At 45.2% G+C, this 22,942-nt stretch overlaps 1 protein-coding gene across 1 annotated transcript in view; it reads left to right on the forward strand.

Moving 5' to 3' along the window:
- The window catches only part of ppargc1b (peroxisome proliferator-activated receptor gamma, coactivator 1 beta), an 80,996-nt gene extending 58,636 nt beyond the window's left edge, over positions 1–22,360 (forward strand). Inside the window, exons 3-12 of the mRNA XM_034597639.1 lie at positions 3,562–3,762; positions 11,502–11,627; positions 14,354–15,386; positions 15,849–15,894; positions 17,086–17,150; positions 17,714–18,299; positions 19,430–19,487; positions 19,792–19,910; positions 20,420–20,547; positions 20,954–22,360. Coding sequence (XP_034453530.1) covers positions 3,562–3,762; positions 11,502–11,627; positions 14,354–15,386; positions 15,849–15,894; positions 17,086–17,150; positions 17,714–18,299; positions 19,430–19,487; positions 19,792–19,910; positions 20,420–20,547; positions 20,954–21,045 — 2,454 coding nt within the window. The 3' untranslated portion in view covers positions 21,046–22,360. The remainder of the gene's footprint in view (positions 1–3,561; positions 3,763–11,501; positions 11,628–14,353; positions 15,387–15,848; positions 15,895–17,085; positions 17,151–17,713; positions 18,300–19,429; positions 19,488–19,791; positions 19,911–20,419; positions 20,548–20,953) is intronic.
- Positions 22,361–22,942: the final 582 nt, after the last annotated feature.

Genomic DNA, 22,942 nt, shown 5'->3' on the forward strand with positions numbered 1-22,942 from the left:
CACCAACAAATTCAAATCCAGATTGAGTTTTTAAACCTAATCCACAAAGTTGGAAGCCTGAAGCCTCGGTTCAAATGGAGAGTTTGTTAATCTGATCTGATTTAGGAAGGAGAAAAAACATCCTGCAGAACCAAACCACATCATCGGTGTTTCAGCGGTGACAGAAGACACCCGGCTGCCGGAACCCTTTGTCTCAGGGACACCTTTCAAAAGTTTATGTAAGATTTGAAAGTAATCTGGGAGTAGATTTAGTTTAGTTTGCCATTCAGGGGAAAGCTCTCTGCTTCTTGGAATTAGTTCTTACACTGAATTTGCATTGGATGTGGGATTTGAACCGGCAGTCGAGGGGGTGGAACAGTCCTGTGATGGTTCACCAACATTTCAAACTCAAATTCTGCATCTTAACTATTGCAACACCACAATTACTTAAACATTTCTAACTGCAGAATATATATAATATATATATTTTCATGCTGCAGGTGTTTTTTGATGCAACCAGACAATTAATGTGATTAGTCTCCACCGTGTTTGCCCTGGGCTGGTGTTGCTGTACGTTTATTCACTGTTAAGTATCTGAAACGTTACCTTGACTTGTTTGTTTTGCTCGTGGAGCTCATCGCTAATTGTCCAGTCATTTGATGAATCTTGGCTTCGGGGCCAAAGTTGTCTTTCCCTTGACTCGTGCAAAGCCCCAAACCTTCACCTGATCCCCTCACTGAAATATGGACTTGCAGCCTGTCTCCGGGGACATTGCCGAGAAAGTAATTGCCAGTTATGCTGTGTGTAATATGATGATGGAAGCAGTCCGTCAGTCTGGATGAGCACTGGGCTTCTTACGGGGGGCCAGTGGAAGGCCTGAGGCTCCGGTATCAGGTGACCTTGGTGGGCGAATTCAGGGAACTCCCTCTGCGTCTGAAAGCAAAACCTGGATCATTGATCGTCTAAAGGTTTCCAGCCCCAGTGACGTCCCCTGGTCCCATTACAGCTCGAGTGAGTGCATCCCGAGAAGAGGAAGACGACAACAGAGAGATAAAATAGCCTTTAGGTTCTGTAATGTAACTGTGCTGGTGAAAACGGCTCTAATGCTGCGATGCACCGCGGAGCATTGGTTAAATGAAGAGGGGGCAAGGCATGATGGGAATGTAGGTGAAGTAAACACACAGACTCTGTCCTCTCTGTGTCTTCCTCCGCTGTTTTTATTCTTATTTCGATTCCCCATTAGCCTGAGAGACTGTTCGTCTTCCTGCTTCCGACACAAAACTCAAGTTTACGACACAGAACCACATCAGCACCAACACACATTTGTGTTGACGCCATAATCTTTATGAGGAAGAAGAGCGCGAGAGCAAGAGGCTTCATTACCGTGATCTGCTGCTGACGGCGTTTTACTAATAAAGACTTAAAGGAGACAGAAGAGGAGACACGACACGGAAACAGTCGTTTTTCATCCCTCTTCTTGTTTCTCTCCATCTCATTTCACTCTGTTTCCTTCTCTCCCTCGCTGTTCTTTACTGAATATTCTCCCGACTCAAATTGAGCCTTTTTCTTTCTCTGTCTTTCTCTAATTCATCTCCCTTTTCAGTTCCTTCTCTCCCTTATTATTATCCTTCCTTCCACGTGTCCATTTTCTCTGTGTTTTATTTCTTTACAATATCCCCCCCTGAACAGACCTTTTTTAAGAATAAATGATATTTTTCTCCCACGTCTTCCATACGTCCTTCCCTCTTCTCCCCTCTGACATATCATACTTTAGCCAATATCGTATAGATCGGACTAATACAGGCGAGCAGACAGTCAGGCGGCTTTCAGTTAGGAACACACAGTAATGAATAGCGTGATAAGCCAACAGATGAATCCCCCTCCATGTCTCCGACTCCGCGCCGCCCATCGATACACCACTTATTTACAGCAGCGTATCGGAATCTAATCCCATGTCGGGCGAGATTGATCCGTGTTTGCGTGTGGTCGGATTTCACTTATAACTAATGGTAGAGTTATGGGTTAGGCTAATGCTATACTATTACTTTAATGATCATAATGATAATAATAATAATAATGCTGGATGTGTATATCTATTATCAATAATTATACGTTCTGCTGCCTCTCGTCATCGGTGTAACTTTCCTTCTCCTTCTGTTTCCGTCTCTGCTTCTTTTCACACTCTCAGTTGAATCCAATTAATATCCAGGAAATCTCATTAATATCCGTCTAATCTGATTAATTCACCCGGACGCTGAGTACGTTCCCGACGTCCGGCGGAGCGTCTCACAGTCTTTTAAGTCGCGGCCTCCAGTGCAGAGACGGCGAGTCAGCAAAGCTCCGAGAGACAAGACAACATGAATTTAATAATAAATAGTTTGGCAGCCGGGAACAGATAGAGCCGGATGATAAAGAGAGGAGACAGATGAATGGAGCTCGGTGGCTTCCCGTAGGCCAGCCATGCTATCACCTCTCCGCCAGACTCCGCTCTCAGCAAGATGGCAGCTCCATAACAGTAAACAACCCCCGTGTGGGCGTCACAGGACGGATGGGAACAGATTCTGACTGGAACCACAGATAAATAAGGTTTTCTGGTCGTGTGTTTTCAAATTTCGGGGGAAAAATACATACATGGAACTGGTTGATGATGATGATGCAGATCAATCGATAACAATTTCTGTCCGATGAGGTTAAAGGTCGGGTACATGAGGAATATTATCCACAATAATAAAGAGGATAGAAGAGAAGCGGATGGATTAGCATGACAAGAGGAGGAAGGGAAACGAGGGGCGGGGGGGGTTCAGAAAGTGATTCAGACGTGACACAGCTTCCCTAAAGTCGGTTCTTCATCTGATTCTGACAATAATTTCCAGGCGTGAATGTTGTGTACGAACATAAAGTCGGAGGGAGGTTAGAGTTATTTTCCAACATTCTTGATGACTCAAGACAAAATGACTCAAATGTGGTTGTTTCTTTTGTGTGGATTGCAGGGAGGGGTCACATGGGGGGGGGGGTGCATATTTCTGCCAGGGCCCAAGAGTCCCCTTATGAAACCACATTTTATTTCATTGGATCCAGATTCAGTTTTTTCATGAAGATCCATGAATCATAACCTGGGAAATCAGTCAAATCGGTCAGAAATTATTAAAAAACACATTAAAGAAAGTGACACTTTCTTTGTACGGATCCAAAATGTAATGATTTCTTTCTTGGCTCATGTTCAATCCTTCCACCAGGTTTCGTGGAAATCCGCTGAGTAATTTCTACATAATTCTCCTGACAAACAAACGGACAGGGACGAAAACATATCTCCTATTGGTGGATGTAATAAATATGAACCAATAAGAACAATCTGAGAACAGAATGCAATGTGGTCACTGGAGTATTGTGCAAATGGCGATAAATTACAAAATAAATGGAAACTGAAATTGAAATTTCACTCTTGACCTTGAGTAAATAGACTTGAAGTTGTTGAGAAATTGAAGATATTCAACTTTAAGAAGTTTATCAGCTTTTATAACTTCTGCCTTTGTGGTGAGATCGTGTCTCACCCTCGCTCTCGTTGTGTTTGCCTCCCTCCAGATAGAAGAGGAGAATGCGGCCCTGCTCGCCGCGCTCACCGACAGCTTGGATGGCATGGTGGATGCCGAGGTGGGCGGGCTCTCCGTCTTCCCCGCCCTGGGGGAGGAGCCCGACCAGCAGGACGAGGAAGAGGACAGTCTTCCTCTCAGCGCTGAGGACTTCAGCCAGTCGCTGGGGTCCGAGACGGAGGACCCATCTCTAGTAAGAACCTCTCTCATACTGTTGGTGCGGAGGAACCGTTCTTCTTCTGTGGTTATTGTGATTTCTCTGCTGGACGTCTCCGACACTTTCACCCCGACAAAGAGCGACTTGACATTTTCAGCCTCGTCTTTCATTTTTGTCAAATCAAAAGTCTCCTCAGCTCAAAACCTGCTCCCTGTTGAAATGGAGCCTTTAACACACACTTCAAACCCCCCCTCCCCCTCCACCATGCTGCCCCCCCCCCCCCCCCCCCCCCCCCCAACACACTCTCCCTCTTTTTCTCCCCCAGTATCTTAATCTGTTGAACGTTTGCTCACCTTGATGTTCCCCTTGTTGGCCCGACGAGGTTCAAAGTCTGCCTTCGACTCCAGGAAAACAGAGGGTCACCTTTCATCCAGTGTGTGTGTGTGTGTGTGTGTGTGTGTGTGTGTGTGTGTGTGTGTGTGTGTGTGTGTGTGTGTGTGTGTGTGTGTGTGTGTGTGTGTGTGTGTGTGTGTGTGTGTGTGTGTGTGTGTGTGTGTCTCTATCTTTGTGAGGACCAGATTGAGTTACAGACTTGTGTGGATATTTTTGACTGTTCCTCACCTTTTCACACAGTTTTAAAAAAGCAGTTTGAGGGTTAAGACTCGGTTTGAAGACTCTAAGGATAAGATGAGGTTTAGATAAGGTTTAGGTTTGGGTTCAGCTGTGACAGTGTCACATGATAACAGGAAATTTCTTACGTTATAACTCGACAGAAGTTATAGTGTTTATAAGTTTTCTGTGATAACATGATACCTTTTCTTTTTCCAGTGTGGCAGCAAAACTCTTCCTGATATTTAAGTATTTCATTGGTCTCTACAAGGATAGAAAGAAAGTTCCTGAAAACATTCAGACTGAAGACAAGTTGCAGAAGCTTATTTGTGGAGTTTGAGTAGAAATTAAATAAAGACTAAGATTATAAAGTGTTTAGTAAAGAGAGCAAATTTACGTCTGAGATATGGAGACACAATAATTTCAACCTTGGACTTTGTGGCAGTGATGACGCTGCTTCGTCGTATCTCAAAAACTTTAGACCCGAGTTCTGATAATTTTCACGTAATCAGGTTTTATGTGTGATGATTATTAAATCCCCACAGGTCCTCACAAGTGTAGTGATCCTAACACATGAACGGTCCTGCAGCACGTGGTCGAGTTTGTGTGTGTTTGCTTGTTTTCAGCCCCGTCGCCCCTTTCCCCCCCCCCCTCTCCCCCTCTCTCTCTCTTTTCACACTGTGCTGCTGGATGCCTCTCTCTCTCTCTTTCTCTCCCTGGGCCCCTCTATCTTTCCCTGAACCACACTTCTCAGAACGAACCTTGTTTTTCTCTCGTCTCCCCTGCTCCCCCTCCTCTCGTTATCAGCCCGGCCGCCTGCACCTGAACCTGCGTCTCATGGCGCAGGAACAACAAATCTCCGTCTCCCTTCTCCGCGCCCTAGTTCCCCCCTCGGTTCACGCCGCTGTCAGGAGACCGCAGCGTCTGAAGCTTAATACAAGCAGGAAGCCGTTTCCCTGCAATGAACGACTTACGATTACGGCTGTAACGTGGCCTTATTGCACTTGTCAGGATGAATCCAGCCGGCTTCTTGTAATTTGACTTAAATTTCACAGCCGGGGGGGGGGGGGGGGGGGGGCTGCTCACAGGGATTTCTTGTGCACTCTGATTTAGCGGCGGCTCACAAAGATGCAATTGTTTGGCGGCCATGATTCACGTAGCACGGCTGAATAACCTGCAGAGTAAATATTCAGCGAGCTGCTCTGCACACGTTCAATTACACAGAGAGTTGAGCTATAAAACATGTCAGTGAAGTCAGCGGAGAGCTTTTAGGCCAGAAAATGGTTTCTAGTGATTCTTACAGTCAATATACCGACTAATATCTTATTTTATATTTAATACATTTTGATCCTGTTGAAAACTTGATGAGATTAAAGACCTGAGCACATTGAAACTGCATTTTATCACAGCTTGGATTTGATTTTCATGCTTGAAATCAATATTTCGGCCGATATTTTATATAAATTCCCAAGATGTTGTTATTTAACCCTAATGACAAAGAAATAAGAAGTAATTGAGGCTTGATATTTTACAGTTTAACTATCAACTTTATCATAGAAATAAAAAGAAAAGACAAGTACAACCAAACAGAACTTATACAATAAACATATTTGAAATGAAAACATGAATGCACATCTCTTCTGCATTGTTTGTTCTGTAAAAAATTACTTTCAGGAAACATAAACGCTGACACAGAAATGTCTGTGAAAGGCTCACGTCAGCGGGTTTTTATCTGCAACAGATAAATCTACTCTTGAGTCCAAGCAATGCTGCTGAATATACGTTCAACAGGGTAAGAAAGAAGCAGCTCTGTGAGGAGATCAACCTGTTTTCTCAGAATCAATCAATAGATCCAGTTGTTGAAACATCTGGAAAGAGCCACAGTGTTTCTGCAGCATCACATGAGAACACACGACCAGAGGAAGTGACATTCCTTCCAAATTGGTGGAAATAATAACGACCGCAGTGACCTGAGATGCTTCAGAACAGGAATCGGGGTAATTTTGCAAATGAGGAATCCAGAAAATGCAGAGTCCCTGACAGTGATATCCGTTAGTGTGTGTGACGCTTATCGTCCGCTGCCATCGTGACAGCAAACAGGAGGCGGCCGCGCTGGACTGGTTTTGTTGCTGGGACCACGGAGGTGTTGTTTAGTCCATAACAACAGATCAGGGTTCTGAGAGGTCACAAGTCCTTCACTGTTGTGTTACTAAACTTTGTCGCCCCACACACACACACACACACACACACACACACACAACTGCTCTGCCCTTGTTGCACCTTGAGGACTCTGGTTGGACGGAGCCGGTTTATCAGTAACAGAGCAGACGCTGAAGGTCAAATGAGAAGAGGTCAGTTGAATTGTTCAGTAATGTTAAGGTTAGTTAAAACTAAAACTCCTGGACCCGCCCCCCTGATCTGGATCTGCACCCGTCTCCCTGACTCACATCACATCCTTCCACCACGTTTCGTGACGATTTGCAGTTTCCCAGTCACGACAGAATTAAACAATAGACTTTAAATAGAAATGGACTCCGGGTCCTGAAATCGAAGCGAGTTCAGAAGTGCCTGAAACCTGTAATCTCATGAACGACCAGCAAAGGGCGACTCCACTGGTTTTTAAGAGACGTCTGTGAGAAAATGATTTGTCACTTAACGAGCGGATTGGGAGGTAATGGTGTGAAGTCCAGGGACAGACGGAGGCCTTTGTTTACTTAAAACCTCAACAGCACAAATCAATGTTCCTGATAAATGAAGCGTTTCGCCGAGAAGAGAAGTTCCCGTCGCTAGAAAAACAGAATCCCTCCAAATCTGAACCAAATCATGGAACAGTCTTCACTTCATAAAGCAACAGCGTGTGCTCAGATCAGTGTTTTACTGTCAGCGCTGTGCATGTTAAGAAATATATCAGCACTTGCATTTTTTACGGCTGCAGTATAACCACACGTGAATCATCGTGCACGGTCGCCACGTGTTTTTCCTTGAAAGCTGTAAGCGTGCAGCTGAAGAAGTCTTTTCTGTGCCCAGACACACAGATCTCAGTCAAGTGGCTGCTGCTTCATTCCTCTGACAGCTGGCAAGATAACACGCTTTTCAGAAAGTTTCCTCTCTCACACACACACACACACACACACACACACACACACACACACACACACGCTACTATTACTGCTGCTGCTGCTGCTTGGTTACCACCTCGTCGACACTGCACCTTCTTGAATCCTTTCCCCTGGGTGTCATCTCGGGTTGTGGCTCCAGGCAGCGAGTTTACGACGGTGGAAGACAAGTCGAGGCTCCCGTGTGAAACTGGTTTTAAACTGTCAGGCGAGGACTCGACAGTGCACATGGAATTAAAATGTTGTTTTATGAAAAGAGTTAGAGCCAGGAATGTCGTACAGTCACATTGAAACAGGTGGAGCTCTGATATTTTTAGCGTTCTGAACTCTCTATCTCAGCACTGTTCCTCCGTCTGTTTCCTTCCACCTGTAACAGCCACTTAACTGTCGCAACGCCAAACTGTTCACAGTTTAAATTGGTGTTTACGCTACAACTACCTGTATTTACATCAGAGGCCTCGTGACCCGGTGTTTTCCATGAAAACGTCTCTTCCCGGTTTCACGTTGAACACGATACAGAGAAGAATCCTGGACTGTTTCTTTACACTGATGAGTTTCCCCTGTTCTTCCTCTGGAGATGTGTTTTTCTGATTGATTCATGAGTTATTCATCGTCTGATGGTCCAGGGCTGATTCCTGGAGCCCTGACAGGAAGCAGAATATTCTATTTTACTTTATAGAAATCACATCATCCCCGGTCCTGGCTCAGTTTCCATTGTGTTGAGTATCAGTGACGAAAATAGCAACCTGACATTCAGTCCACTCACAGAAAAGCCTGGTGTAATAACATTATGCCGTTTACTCAGCTGAAGCTGCCAGATGTGTGTGTGTGTGTGTCTGTGTGTGTCTGTGTGTGTGTTTCCATCAGTTGAGTGCTTCACTGTCACATGAATGCTGTCACTCATGTGTTTAAGTCTGAGTGTGGCGCTGCCCTCTACTGGTTCAGGATGGTACTGCAGATGACCTCACGGAGGCCCCACTGTTTGTGTGTGTGTGTGTGTGTGTACATAACTGTGTCCACATTTTATTTATGATATAATAATAATTCACAACCTCATCACATTCATTTTCATTGATAAATGAATGTAAATAGATACATGTATTTGTGCCCTGACATGTATGAGACATGTATAGAAGTACATTCAGAGGCCATGTATCACCCCCCCTCACATTATTCACATTGAAAATCTTCCAGACGATAACTGAAGAACACAAAATGCCTTTAATGAGGTAAAGTACAGGATTTGTGTCCGTTTGACACAAACTGAGGTGAAATAATGTAGAAAAAGTTCATAAAGTCTCATCTCAGTTCCTCTTTAGTCTCTAACACACACACTGTAACTAGTCAATGTCGACATGTGCCATCATTCAAACGTTAAATAGCTGTAAACTGGAATTCTGGTTAGTTGCGCCTGATTTTCCTAAATTGAAATATCAATATTTGCCGCAAACAAAATATCAATAATCACATCTCACTCGTCAGGACGAGGATTTATTGTGCAATCGATATTTTGTCCCATCACCACTTCAGTTTCAATCACTTCATCAATTCAAACCTTCTGAATAGTTGATGCTGGAAATAGAAAGAAAGTCTCCGTGTATGAGCTTCTCCTGCGTTTATCTGTGTTTATCACTCTCGTGCAATTCAATGTCTGTCTGTGTGTGTTTGTCTATGTGTGTCTATGTGTGTCTATGTGTGTCTATATGTCTGTGTGTGTGTCCCAGCACAGAACAAGGCGTTCATTGATGCTGCCAGTGCGGCTCTGGAAGGCGTCCAGGGTAGAGTAGAGCGGAGGAGAGTGTTCGAGGGGCCTGGACGCTGCCAGGGAGTTTTCAATGTTTCACACAGACACAAACCTTCAGTCTCCTCTTCACTTTTTCTTCAATGGGACTCTCAGAGGAGCATCATCACACACACCCTGAGCCAAGTTGGCTCGTCCACAAAGGGCCCCGGTGGCCCCATTAGTGATGCGGGCGATCGTCCCGTTCGGTCGTTTGACCCAGATAGTATAGTACGGTGATGTTGGATTCATTAAAGCAATATACAGCGATGGTGCTGTGATAAAACGAGGCTGAACTGTGACCTCTGGACAATGATCAGAAGCTTTATGACAAACCAGCTTTTCCTCTTAAAAGGCTTCTACCTCATCAGTTACCTCATGTTTCACATTTATTTCTAGATAATGGAAGAAAGTGATTTTTCTCAGATTCTCCAGATGTCGCCTGGTTCTTCATGTGAAGTTGAGCCTCGAGGTTTGTTGATGTTCTGGCAACATCAGTGAGAAATGAAATCAGATAAAATAGCTAAATGTAGCTCAATGAGTTAGATAATTAATACGAATATTAAAAGGTTGATAATAATAAGTGTGATATGCTGGTGACCTGTCGGGGTCTAAACTCCGCCTTTCATCCAGTGTCAGCCGGGATTGGTGTTCTGATAAGAAGATGGGTGGATAATAATAATTATGGTTAGTGATATATAGCTGGTTCCTTTCTGTAAATTCCTCTTTTACAATAATAAACACATAGAAAATAGATGGATTCATCTTCTACACTGACGTCTAAGATGCTGTTGCTATGGAGAAGAGCTGCCCAGTTGAGGATGTTGCACCCTGAACAGATCGCTGAGCCCCGTCCGGTCCTTTAAATTCATCCTAATCCAGAAAGTGAGGTGATTTTAACTTTACGTTTCTGCCTCAGCTTCAGAATCTCAGTCAGTCCGATGTAAAGAACCAGAGTCAACCAGGAGAGTTTCATTTCCAATCCGATGGCTGGACGTGCTCCAACAGTCCCATCACCTGAGGAGAGGAGGAGGCCTTTAGCTGTAAATGATTCAGGGAGCTCTGCTGTGTCCTGCTGCTCCAATCCTCATTCCCATCACATCTGCATTTTCCCCGTCGTCGTCTCCAGGAGCTGCGCGGCGTGGCGTGGCGGGGGATTTTCTCCCTAAGCTGATTTATATCAGCTGATAGCCCTGTCATGAAGCTAGGCGCTGGAATGAATGGATGAATGGACGGATGAATACAGGCGATGAAAGAATGGCGGCGAATGAGGCGCAGATTCGTCTCCGCGTCTTAACTGCGGCTTCCTGTTTGATCAGGGAGGAGGGAGAGAAGGAGGGATGGTGGAGAGAAGGAGGGATGGGTGGAGGGAAAGAAGAGGGCAGAGGTTTCGGATGAAGATGGGTGTTAAAGGTCATGATGGAGGAGAGGAAGAAGAGCGAGGATGGGGATGATGGGAAGGGAATAAGGGATGATGTCTGAAAATGGAAAAGCTTCAAAGACAGATGTTGATCATGAAAGAGAGGCAAAACTGAAATGGAAGATAGATTGATTGAAGTGAGAAGATGAAGGAGGAGCAGGAGTCACACATGTTATCACAGAGATAGATAATGGCTGAATCCAGCTCTGTGATGGGAAACGTGAACGTGCCGTGTCGCTGTCAGCTGCAGTGACGTGATGAATGTACAGTATCATAACCTGATGACTTCTCCTGCACATTATTCCCTTGTTCAAACATCCATCTGCTGCAGGTTAACTGACGACAGAATATAGATCAGAAGCTGGAACGACAGACAAACGTTAAGATGCTTTCATCTCACTGTTTACATGTGATTCTCTCAGTTTCTCTCTTTTGGTTTTCTGGACAAAATGTATAAGATGAGAGAGAAATTAGATCTGTTTTAGTCCCACAAGGGAAATGTGCCTGGTTAACCAGAGGAGGAAAGAGAAACACACACGCAGTGAAAGTACTAAATAATTAAAGATGCAATATAGAATATATAGTGTAACAGTTTTACAAATCCATGATACATAATTGCACAGGTCCCACTGTTATTTGATGCATATTAATGTCTCTATGTTCTCTCCTGTCTCATCTCTTCCTTCTTCTTCTTCTTCTTCTTCTTCTTCTTCTTCTTCTTCTTCTCCTTCCTCCTCTTCTTATCCTCACCCTCCTCCTTCTTCTCATTCACCTTCTTCTTCTTCTCCCTCTTCTCCATCTTCTTCCTCTTCTTCTACTCCTCCTTCCTCTCCTTCCTCCTCTTCCTCAGCTGATGAAGCTGCTGCTGACTCCTCCCAACGTGCCCTCGGGCGTCGACGCACACAAAGATGGAGTCCATGGCCATCGCTATAGCAACAGAAGCCTGCAGCTACGGCCGGTCAGACCTCTGGTCAAGGTGAGTCTCAGATTACAGCGAGTTCCTGTCAATTAAAAGGTGGATTACAGTGAGAGAGAGATTTTAAAAGTCGTCCTCAGACTGTGAAGCAGAAGTGAATCCCTGTGTCCTGCTGTACCACACATCCCTGTTTCCACTGCCTGGTTCACTGTGTCTTCTGGAGCCCGGACAGATAAAGAAATTGGATTTTTCAAATCACTTTCCCTCAGAGGTGGCGAGTTAAAGCAGAAGTAATTCACTGCTGCACGCGAGGCCTGAAGTCGCCCACACTGCAAAAGTTCTTCTTCAAACAAGAGTCTGCAGTTGTTTTTCTCAGGATTGGGTCAGAACAGATGTTGGCATTTGATTTTAAAGGACAAGTAAGTTCTCCAAACATTTGAGGCAAAACAAGCCTGCAGGTTGAGATAGTTTCAGAGCTGTGAAACCTTTTAGTTTAAGATAGATGGTAAAACTTTAGTGTCTGACTCTGCAGCCGGTTTCTTCCAGCAGTCAACGCTGGTGTCTTTATACTGCAAACTCCATCTTTCTCCCACTTTAGAAAGTTGTAGTCGTTGTTTTAACTTCTGCACCTAATCATGGAGGTGGCAGATCAGGAAATGCAAAGTAAGTTGCTTTTCATGCATCAATGTTGACACATAAATTAAAGTAAGGCCAGGAACAGCTCTATTTCTTAAGAAGAGGTCTTTAAAGCTGCTTTCAGACCTGCACTAGTGTCTGGACATGATCCTGAACATGCTCCAAGTGAGTCCGTGTGCATCTGCTTTTTTATACGTGAAACACAAACTCCTGACAATGTCCAGCCATCTTGCAGAGTTCATGTCTGCAAACAGCATCAGTGTCACCTAAAGCAGATTCATTACACTGGAGTTTGAGCATCAAGTCAAGGTTAATCACAATGTAAAAGACCTTTCTCCCCCAACACCCTGCAAAATGTTGTTAAATAAAATTTAAATAAGATGATTTGCTTTCAAAATAGTTAAGTAGTAAAGTCAGTTTTGACCTCGAAGACGAAACCTCCTCACAGGTCTCTGATTCTCATCCAGTCCAGAGAGCTGCGGCCGAGCGTCAGCTTTTATTTTATTTCCTGAAATGACAGATCTCTCAGTTTAGAATAAAGACTCCGTGGACCGTCGTGCTCGCAGCGTCTCCTCGTGACAGATGTAGTGTTGGCGAAGAGCGGACGTTTACAAAGCCTCGTGCTGTATGACTTAGCAGTAATTGGATCGCCGCTACCATTGTGCTTCAAGTGGCCATTGATTACAATACCAGTCGTTTATCTTGTGGCAGCATAAAGCGCGGTGAGCCTTCACCCTGCAGCCCCCTGCTCGGGCTCAAGAAAGGAGGAGAGAATATACCCACAGGATGCAGCGCGGGGATAAGCCCGGCCTGTATCCATCACACACACACACACACTGTCGTAACCCCGCGGCCGCTCGCTGTGTGTGTCAGCTTTACTTTCTGTGTAGTGTGGCTTTGCTGTGGCAGATGGTGGAGTATTGACTGACAGGTCACGAGGGCAGCAGTGAATCGCTGCCTCTCTCTCTCTGTCTGAGAAACTTAGAATCAGCCGTTTCATCGCAGCTGCACGTTGAATCATTCCTCTGAGTTGGGAGTAAAGTGTACCGTGCGTGTGTGTGTGTGTGTGTGTGTGTGTGTGTGCGTGTGCGTGTTCCTGTATCCAGGGCAGGAATCTAAACATCCATGGATGCTTGGAGATATTTCCAGCTGAGCTACGGTTTAATAAAGACGAATGGATGAAAATGTTTCATATAAAACATCAATATTAAATGTCAGTATGGACTGAAGGCTGGAGAGATGGAAAATATTGACATCAATTTATCACAGTTTATTTAAAATTTGTCTTTTCAAATAATTTTTATTGAAAAATGAAGAAAACGTGACATTCTGGTTCTTCAACAAACAGAAAACAGACTTCTGACCATGAACCTGTTTCACATTCTACCTCAACCTTGTTTATTTGTCATCTTTAATTATTTCTTTTGTGAACATCTTTTTCTAAATTTCTTTCTTTACTTTAAAAAACTGTGGAAAATCCTTATAATAAATTCAATAAAACATTTTAAGATAACTGTTGAGGCTCTGATGCATAACGAGCAGTTAATTTACATGTTGTTCCCATTGTTCTCCTCTCTTTATGTTTATGAAAAAAAATAATCTTTTGTATAATAAAGGGCTTTGAAAGGTGTCCTCTTGCAAATCAGTTTCCCTCCAGGGATCACGACGTTAATCAGTCGGTCCTCTTGACACCGAATTCATAAAGAAATCTGGGTGAAAATCTGTGAAAATTAATCTGCATCCTTTTAAAATTCATGAAGCGTAAAATCCCAAAACAAAGAGGCTCAGGAGCATCGACCACAGGAGCTGGGAAACGGGATGTTTGGGTTCTGCTGGTTATTTCTCTCCTGGACTCCGTCATTTACTTTTGTATCATCATCAAGTTCTTGCAGTTTAATTTAAACCGAACAGACAAGTTTAACAAGATGAAGGAGACTCACAGACACATTTTCATTTATTTAATCATCTTTTCATTTGGTTCTGTTGAGGTGTTCTTTATTATTGACGGATCGTTACCTAAGCAGGAGAAAGTGGAACATTTTTCTTTATTAGATAATAAAACATGTTAGTTGATGTTTGACACATTGTGCAGATTCCAGTGAAACAGAGAGAAGATGTTGTAACATTTGTTTTTCTTGCTCCGCCCTCAGACTGACCTTCCTCAGGAGCGGAAGCCCCGGGCCGTGCGTCCAGCGGGACGCCTCTGCACCGAGCTCCACCGCCACCTCACCACCGCCAAGGACGCGGAGGACGCGCCGGCCCCCGACACAGAGGAGGACGAAGAGGAAGAGGAGGACGAGGACAGTGAGTCGGAGGAGGATGAAGAGGAGGAAGGGGAGGAGGAGGAGGAGTCTTCCAGCAGCGAGGTGGAGGGCACGGCGGTTGCAGCCTCCGTCCCAGCCGAGCCCTTGAAGCCTCAGTTCAGCTCAGAGAAAGAACTGCGCTCGGTGGTGGAGCTGATCACGTACATGCACACCTACTGCCTGCCCACGCGGAAGCAGCAGGGCTGGGAGCGCAAGGACGTACCGAGGTCCCGGGCCCGACCCGAGGCCTCACGCCCGGCCGCCACAAACTCTGTCAGCAGAGTTGTCTTGGTGTCCGCTCCGGGGCCGAGTGGGGGCTTGGCTGGGACGGGCAGCGGCGCCCCCAGGAGGCTCCCCTTTGCGAGGAAGAGGGAGATGAAGGCTAACTCCCTTCTCCGTGAGCTCCTGCAGCAGAGCAGCTCTTACGATGTGAGCAAGCCTTACAGACTGCACAGCCCCCCCTACTCCCACTGCCCGATCCGACCCGCTCCCTTTGCCCCGGCTAAATCACACCCTGCCCCGTCCCAGAACTACACTGCCCCGAAACCAGAGCTACGTAAAGACTACTCCTCCCCCGAGAGGAGACACCGCTCGTGTGAGGCGCCTCAAACACCAGAGGAGGCCGCGGAGGACAGCGGCTCCTTCTCGGTGCGGCGTTCCCGGCGCCTGGCCTCTTTCCCCAGCCGCTTCGCCAAGAGGCTGCGGCCAGGACGAGCGCGGGAAGGAGAGGGGAGGGACAGGCATGAGAGGGAGGAGGAAGGAGCAGGGTTCAAACTCCTGCCGACCCAAGCAGGAGGTGGAACCACGACGGAGGCACGGCCAGAACCGCTCACGTCCAGCGTTGGTGCGATGGACCCGACCAATCCCTGTTTCCACAACGGTGAGTTGGACGGGGAAGATTAAGGCCTGGCTTTCATTGTCAATTTTTAAAAGCCGCTTAAGGCCGAATGTATTAGGATGACTGTATTTATAATCCATCTCTTTTATTATCAGGCCACAGTGTCAGAAAATTGATCCGTCTACTAAATCTGAGTCCCGGCCCATTGTTCATTTGTCGTCCTCTTTGTGAACAAGATGCAGGATTTACTTTGTGTCCTTGAGAATTTGAAATGTCGTAATTCAAGTCTCAGCATCATTAGATTTCAATCGTAATCCATATAAATCAGATCAGAAATGTGACTTCTGATTGTTAAGATCTGATCTGCGCCACACAGGACGTGAGCTGAGACATTCAGTTGTAGTGTGAATGTCGCCTGTGATGCCAAAAAAACACATCTTCTACACATTTATTTTATTTATTTACATCCATGGTTGTGAACTGGACTTTTATTCTGGTTTGCAGAAAAGCGAGCCTGTCTCTGTCTGCCTCTGAATCCCAAATCCACAGGGTGAGTATCTGTGTGCAGTTCTGTAGCAGAGAGAGTTTGGTTGAAGCACTTTGCATGAGCAGAATATTTCATGTTAACAAAGCAGGAGCAGTCGAAGCTGTTTTGCACAATAAAAGACCAGCAGTGTTTTTTGGGAAAATTGAAAGGAAACGCATGAGTTTACCGAGCTGACGCTTTCAGAGCTGCACGTGCAATCACGACAAAATGATCCAAGAGCAAAGGATTGTGAATGTGTGAATTGTTTATCTCTGGACACGGAGTGAGACACTGATTCCATTAAGGAGCAGAGGATTGGTTCAGTTTTTACTAATCTAATGTCTCTGAATATGCAAATGAGTGAGTTAATCACCTTTTAATGTAATGCCTCAAATTAAGCACAAATTGATTTCATCCTATTAGGTTATTTATGTCATTGTCTCAGTTATATAACCAAATGCTTCATAATCTGGTAGTCGTCCATAATTCATGAATCTTCACTTCAGTGTATGAAGGGGAATTAAATTGTTGGCAGGAGGTTGGAGGTCACTCTGAAATTAAGTCTCTTAAGATTATTATACTCTTATTATATTTGCAGTTTAAGATAAACCAGGATCCAATCCAATGTTTGGATCCAGAGATCCCTAATGAAGCGGGACCCCTGGCTGACCTCCTCCGATTTGTATCTGTACCAGACAGAACGCCCGTGCTGCTCTTTCTAAATTAACCTCCACACCCACCCACCCTCAGACCTCCAGCGCCAGCCAGTCACAAAGCTCAATTGTGATCGTGTACAAACTCCTGGCGTTCGTCCATCTTCTAAATGAATTTGTCTTTCGGAGCGCACACCAAAAAAAAAGAAAAAAAAAAAGTTGTTTTTAAGGGTAAGTGATATCCCGCCTGAAGCCAATCCGCTCGCCGCAGCTCCTGCTGCCTTCCATGGCGACTGCAGAGACAGAAACAGACAGAAATAGAAAGATAGAAGGAAGAATAGAGGAGAGGACGGCGGCGTACATATGGTTTCTGTGATAAGAAACCAGCAGCGCCGGGAAACGCCAGAGTTTACAGAGAGAAACATTCAAATTCAGCCGACATCAATAAAACTGCACAGTTTTCATTTCACGGAGGAACAAACGCCTTTACGGGATCTTATTGGATTAATGTTGATTTATTAACGTTGTAGTCTAATTCTTCTCCTTTCCTCTCCACTGACAGAGAGTCCCAGTTCAGCACCAAGCCTTTTGAGCAGACGCTCAGTGTGGATCTATGTGGAACGGCAGGTAAATACATATCTACTGTATTAGTTTTGTATATACGCTGATGTCACTGGTTTCACCTTCAATGTGTCGAGAACAGTGTGACTGAGTCGTATTTTGTTTGAGATTAGAAGCACAGATGCTTCAAGTGTCTTAAAGAAATAACTTGATATTTTAGGAAATATGCTCATTTTTCTGAAAGAAAACTCTCAGATCTGTGAATATGAGAGTAGCAGCCACTTAGCTGAGCATAAAGACTTAGAAGTTTATGGGGTAAACATTTCTGCAAAGCAAAATATCCATTTTCTGAATATTTGTAAAAGTAAAGTAACTGAATGACGACCATCGCAGCAAAAATACACAAAATCTGTATCATTATCAGGATCTGCATAAAGATCTCTGCATTATTTCTTTAGAAAGTTCTTCCTTGGCCCACATCCCGACCTTTCCCTTAGTTTCAAGAAAATCGGTTCAGTAGTTTTTGCGTAATTCTGCAAATCATGTTTTGGTCTAATAGGTTTTACGATGTGACTATTTCCTGGAAGGGTGTGGTTTATAACCTGCGAATGTGTGTTGCTTGTCCTCAGGTCTCACCCCTCCCACCACCCCGCCTCACAAACCAGTGGAGGACGAGCTCTTCAAGCCGGCAGAGGGAGGAAAGGTTAGCGTGGGATCGGGTGGCGGCAGCAGTGACGACGGTGGAGGCGGCGGCAGTGACTCTGTTCATCCGGCATCGAACGCCAACGTTGCCACGAAGGGCTCGTCTTGGCTGAGCCGCGCCCACCACCAGAGGAAGCTTCCGGAGCAGACGGAGCTGTACGCCCAGCTGCGGCGCATGGGCCAGGCGGGCGACAGCGACACCACCCGCGACTTTGGTGACCACGACTACTGCGCGCTGAGCCTCGGGGAGAGCCGCAAGCGCAGCGCCGCCATGCTCGGCACCATGTTGCAGGCACAGGGAGGGAGCGATGGACCCAAAGCAGCTGACGATCAGGTAGCGGCTGGGAAGGAGAAGGGGGAGGGGCTGGTGATGTCACAGGACGCAGAGCCGAAGGAGCAGCGGACGACCTTGGTTATATCGTGCTCGCCGCCGCCGGAGTCCCAGTCGGCGTCTCGCTCATCATCGCCCATCCCCCCGTGTCCTGACTCCCCCGCCAGCAAGACAGACTCCAGGTGAGACAGAGACGGGGACAGGTATGAAGGGGGGGGGTCAGACAGAAATGTCGAGAAGACGGAAAGAACGAATGTGAAAAGAGTAAGAGAGAGAACAACGTGACTGAAGAGACGTTCATACACTCTGTCCAAGTCTGAGTCCTTAGTTCTCAGCATATTGTGACACATATGGCAAACCAGCTGCTCCACTACTCCACAATCTGAATCCACTGCTCAGCTTCCAACGATATTACTAGAGTTTCTTAAACTATCTGTCATCAGATCCCCCAACGAGGCAAAGATACTGAGAGAGACGTAATTTCTCATTAACTGTGAGGGTCTGTAGCTTGGACTAAAATACGTGGACAGAAAAGTTTAGTAATGTTGAACGTATCACAAATCGCACAACAGTCACTGCACTTCCTTTGGCCTTTAACAACACAGATGACAAGTGTGAAGCTGATAAGTGAACGAATCTCAGAATATGCGAGCTACATACAGACAAACAGAGATTTCTGATAGATATATGGAGTTTTAGCACTTATGTTCCACACGTTGACAAATTTTTTAACTCGCCGACAAAAGCACCTGAACGGAGTCAAATCGAAAACTCGCCATCACTTTGTGTGGACTCTATAAAGACGTGATTCGAGAGGTTTTACCGACACGTTCCCTCCTCTGAGTCGACTTCTATCAGGCTAAGCATCGAGATGAATCTGCAACGGGAGCAGACACACGAGTCCTGGTCCTGGTGAAAGATCATGTAGTGTGTGACCCCCTGTCACCAGTCAGTCGTGTTATATGACCCACACAACAACTACAAGACTCCTGCAGGTCATGTAGTCTGAACCCAGAAGTCACAGATTTCAACAGTCACTGACTTCTAGAACCGTAAAGTTCAACATGAGTCTCTCAGAGAAAAAGGTCAGAGCTCGTATTATTTCTGCTCATGACAACGACCGACATGAAGGGAGTGAATGAAGGAGCGAGAACAGAGCGATGCTGCAGTCGCTTGGAGGAAGGTCTCCTTTTTCCTGCAGCAGTTCACCTGTTTCCACATGTCTGACATTTCAGTTTCACCTTGTGTTCGTCCTTATCTCACTCACCGTCCTCCCCCTCTCCCTCCTCCTCTCTTTCTCGTCCTCCTTCAGTGAGAACTCCGAGATCTGTCCCGACGACAAGCAGAGGAACAAAGCCAAGTCTGACGAGGTACATTGACACTGTGGTCTCCTCCTACTAGAACTGAAGAAATGTTTTGTCCCACGTCAAAAAGACAAACTTGACCTAAAGCACAAGTTTTATGTCCACAAAACATGAAATTCGAACGTACACAAACTGATGAGGCTTCAGCTGCAGCATCGCAGTGACAGCTTGTAAATGAACACAGGGGCGTCTGAAGTGTGTCAAGTGTTGAGCCTCAGGATGCTCCACACTTTCTGCTTCAGCTCTCACGTCGATCTGTATTCTGAATTGTCCTTTGTCCTGACTGTTGCCATGGTTTCCCTGTTGCCAGGACAACTGCCAGGTGTTTTACATCCACAACCTGCCAAGCAGCGTGACCCAGAACATTCTGAGGAAACGCTTCCAGGTTTTCGGCAAACCGGAGGACTGCAAAGTCATCATCTGCAACGAGTAAGTGACCTGAGCTAAAATCCTGCGATGTGAGCAGATGGAGGAACTTAGTTTTTTAGGTGGGGGCGTGCACCATGGGTCACAGTGTGTGTGTCTGTGCGTCCAAGTTGCACAGTTTAAAATATAACATTGTTCATCAAATGGAAGTATTGTTTTTGGACAATTCATTCTAGACTGAGATGCAATTGCGAGAAAAACTCAGTTGCACTGTTTGGAAAATGAAATTTTGTTAAAAGACGACTCCAAACTTTTTTAAGTCTTCAGAAACACTGGAAATCGCAAACGTTTGACAATTTGTTGGAACTGAACGTTTAAATGTGCTTTAGTGTCCATTCCGGACAACAAAAGTTTTTTTATAACGTCTGAATCTGGGATTTGTTTTGAGCACTGGACTTTTTTAACACTTAGAAGAACACTTGTTGATCTCTTCTGATGTACAGCATGTTTATTTGATTTTTTATTTTGTATCATTAAAGTAAAGCACGTCTCTGTCTCTGTCTGGTTCACAGGGAGCGCTGTGGGGTGATTAAGATTCGCCAAGGAGGGGGTCAAAGACACTGGAGAGAACAGGAAACAGTTTTCCAAAACGGACCTGCGGGCCTGAGGAGGCTGTCGAGGAAACGCTACATAGACCTTGGTAATAATACACACACACACACACGCACAACTAAACACCACAACTCAATACCTAAACCTAATTCAAACGCTAAAACCACTTGGTTTAAGCGTTTAAACCCTCAAAAGTAAAAACTAACTTACGACAATGAAGGATTACTTTACAAAACGTGAAGTAGCACAGCTCAATTCAATTTGTCTCACAAAACACTGAGCTGGAGGCTTCGCAAAGTTGCAATTAAATAATGACGCAGTTTTTCACGTCACAGTTCACTAGAGTTCAACTCTATGCAGAAGCACCTTGTAAATTTACTTTGCCTCCTTATTGGGTTGAAGCCGAGTCCATCTGAAATGTCTTGTGACGAGTGTTTTCTACTTTTGGACTCTTTATTTCTTGCCTTTGACGATGACCCTGTCTTGTCTCGCAGATGAGGCCGGTCCGGGCCCCGTCAAGAGCAAGTACGATGCACTGGACTTTGACACTCTGCTGAAGGAAGCCCAGAAGTCCCTCCACCGCTGACAGCACAGCGCCCTTGACTGGCCAGCCTTAGTAAAGCGCAGCAACATCCCTGCGACTACACTGCTCTGCCCTCAGAAAGGCCTCTGGGTACCTCCATGCAAGGCAACCTCGCAAAATGTTTACATTTTTACCATTGGAATAAAGTAAGGACCTTGTTGTTTTTTTAAGTTTCTTTCACCGGAGGATACTGCTTAAAAACGAGGACGCCACCGGGAGTCCGGACGGGTGAAGAGACAATGGAGGGAATAAGACTTTTAACAGCACTGGTACAACAACCACAAACAGTAACGATACAGTTGTCTGCTGAACAACAACAACAAAGCTGCTTCCTGTCTGTGTTGGTGACATCATCGCCCTGCCTTGGAAGCGCGGGTGTGAGAGACCTCTGTAGCAAATCCTTGCTAACCCTGCATTGCGTTGGTCGTCGTGGTGTGTGTGTTTCTGCGTGTGCGTGTTCTTTGTTCAGTTTGTTTTGTAAAAAAAAAGGAAAGTTAAAAAAACTCCCGTTTTCCAACCAGGGGTGTGGTGAATCCGCCGCGTTCACCGTGAAGTCTAACACAAAAAAAAAAAAAATTTACCCTGCTTTGTTTTAGCGAAAAATTGTGGATGTTATAAATTTTAAAGATCTATTGTGTGTGTGTTTATGACAAAGAATATAACAAAAAACATTTAACGTAATCATTTGATGACTGATAAAAGTTTACAAATCTAAAAGTGAAGAAGAAAAAAAATCACCTTTTTTTCTTTTTTGTAACTGTAGTGCTTCCTTGATTTGATCTATGCACTGTAAGGAGGGAACTGTCTCCGCTGGCCTCCACTTCCCCTGGGACTCGAATCTCCAGCTCTGTCATGCTCAATATGTTCCGGCGTCTGCTACTGGCTGCTGCAGGTTCCGTGGGATTGGCGCTTCGGTTATTAAGACCCTGACTTGGGTTGTGGGGGGGGGATTTACCTTGTGAGCGTCTCCGGCCAATTGAAACCACAACTGTTCCTTGGAAAGTTCTTACCTTTAAACGTGATATGTTAAAATAGGCTGATTTGACATCATAACTATTATAAAGTTTAGTCATTTTTAAAAAAAAGCTTATAAAAGATAATTCTCAGGCTATTGCAGAAAAAATTCGTAGGTTTTAGGCGAGTTTACGAGATTCAGGGTTAGGTTTGGAGTCAGTTGAGTTAATGGATAACATCAGTAAACACCAACGCATTTCCTTAAAACGTTGGTGTTTTCTTGTTTTGGTCCAGTGACGGTCACACATCCATCCTAGAAGTTAAATCGTTGTTGTCGCCATTCCTCGATTGCTTCGAAAATACAGTAAAGTGACCAGAAGCAAATTTGTCCATGTCTCCAGAGAAGATTTGACAAAACAATAGTTTGTGCTTCAGCGGCCGACACCGGGTAAATCTCTTCCCCACCTCGACGGGTCTTGATGCGTCTCTGATGTGGTCCCACTGAACATATGTCCCCCCCCCCCCAACCAATGCAACAGTTACTGTTTACATTTGGACTGCAGCAAGCAGAACGACAATGGGGAAACAGGGTTGGTAGCCATCTGCGCTTTCATACCACACCCGATATGAATTCATCGCATCCGCACTTTGACCAGAACCAGTCCGGGTTTTTCCGTCGCATAGGGAAACCATCAGTCGTTACAAGACCTGTAAATAGATGTTCTATTTGGATTGTCCAGGATTCCCCTGGTTTCTCTGCGACATTGGCACTTGTAACGACATTTCAAACAGCACAGACCAATTTGCTGCATTTAATCCAAATGGAATGTATTTAACAATCTGAATGTATTCATCGCGTTTTCCCCCATTTCTGCTTGCCCAAAGATTGTGGAGCTTTTTGGTGCTTTACAAAAAAGGGTTAGCCTCGCTCGCTCGTCCGGTCGGT

Source organism: Hippoglossus hippoglossus, chromosome 10 (assembly GCF_009819705.1).
Source record: "Hippoglossus hippoglossus isolate fHipHip1 chromosome 10, fHipHip1.pri, whole genome shotgun sequence".
Taxonomy (NCBI): Eukaryota; Metazoa; Chordata; class Actinopteri; order Pleuronectiformes; family Pleuronectidae; genus Hippoglossus; species Hippoglossus hippoglossus.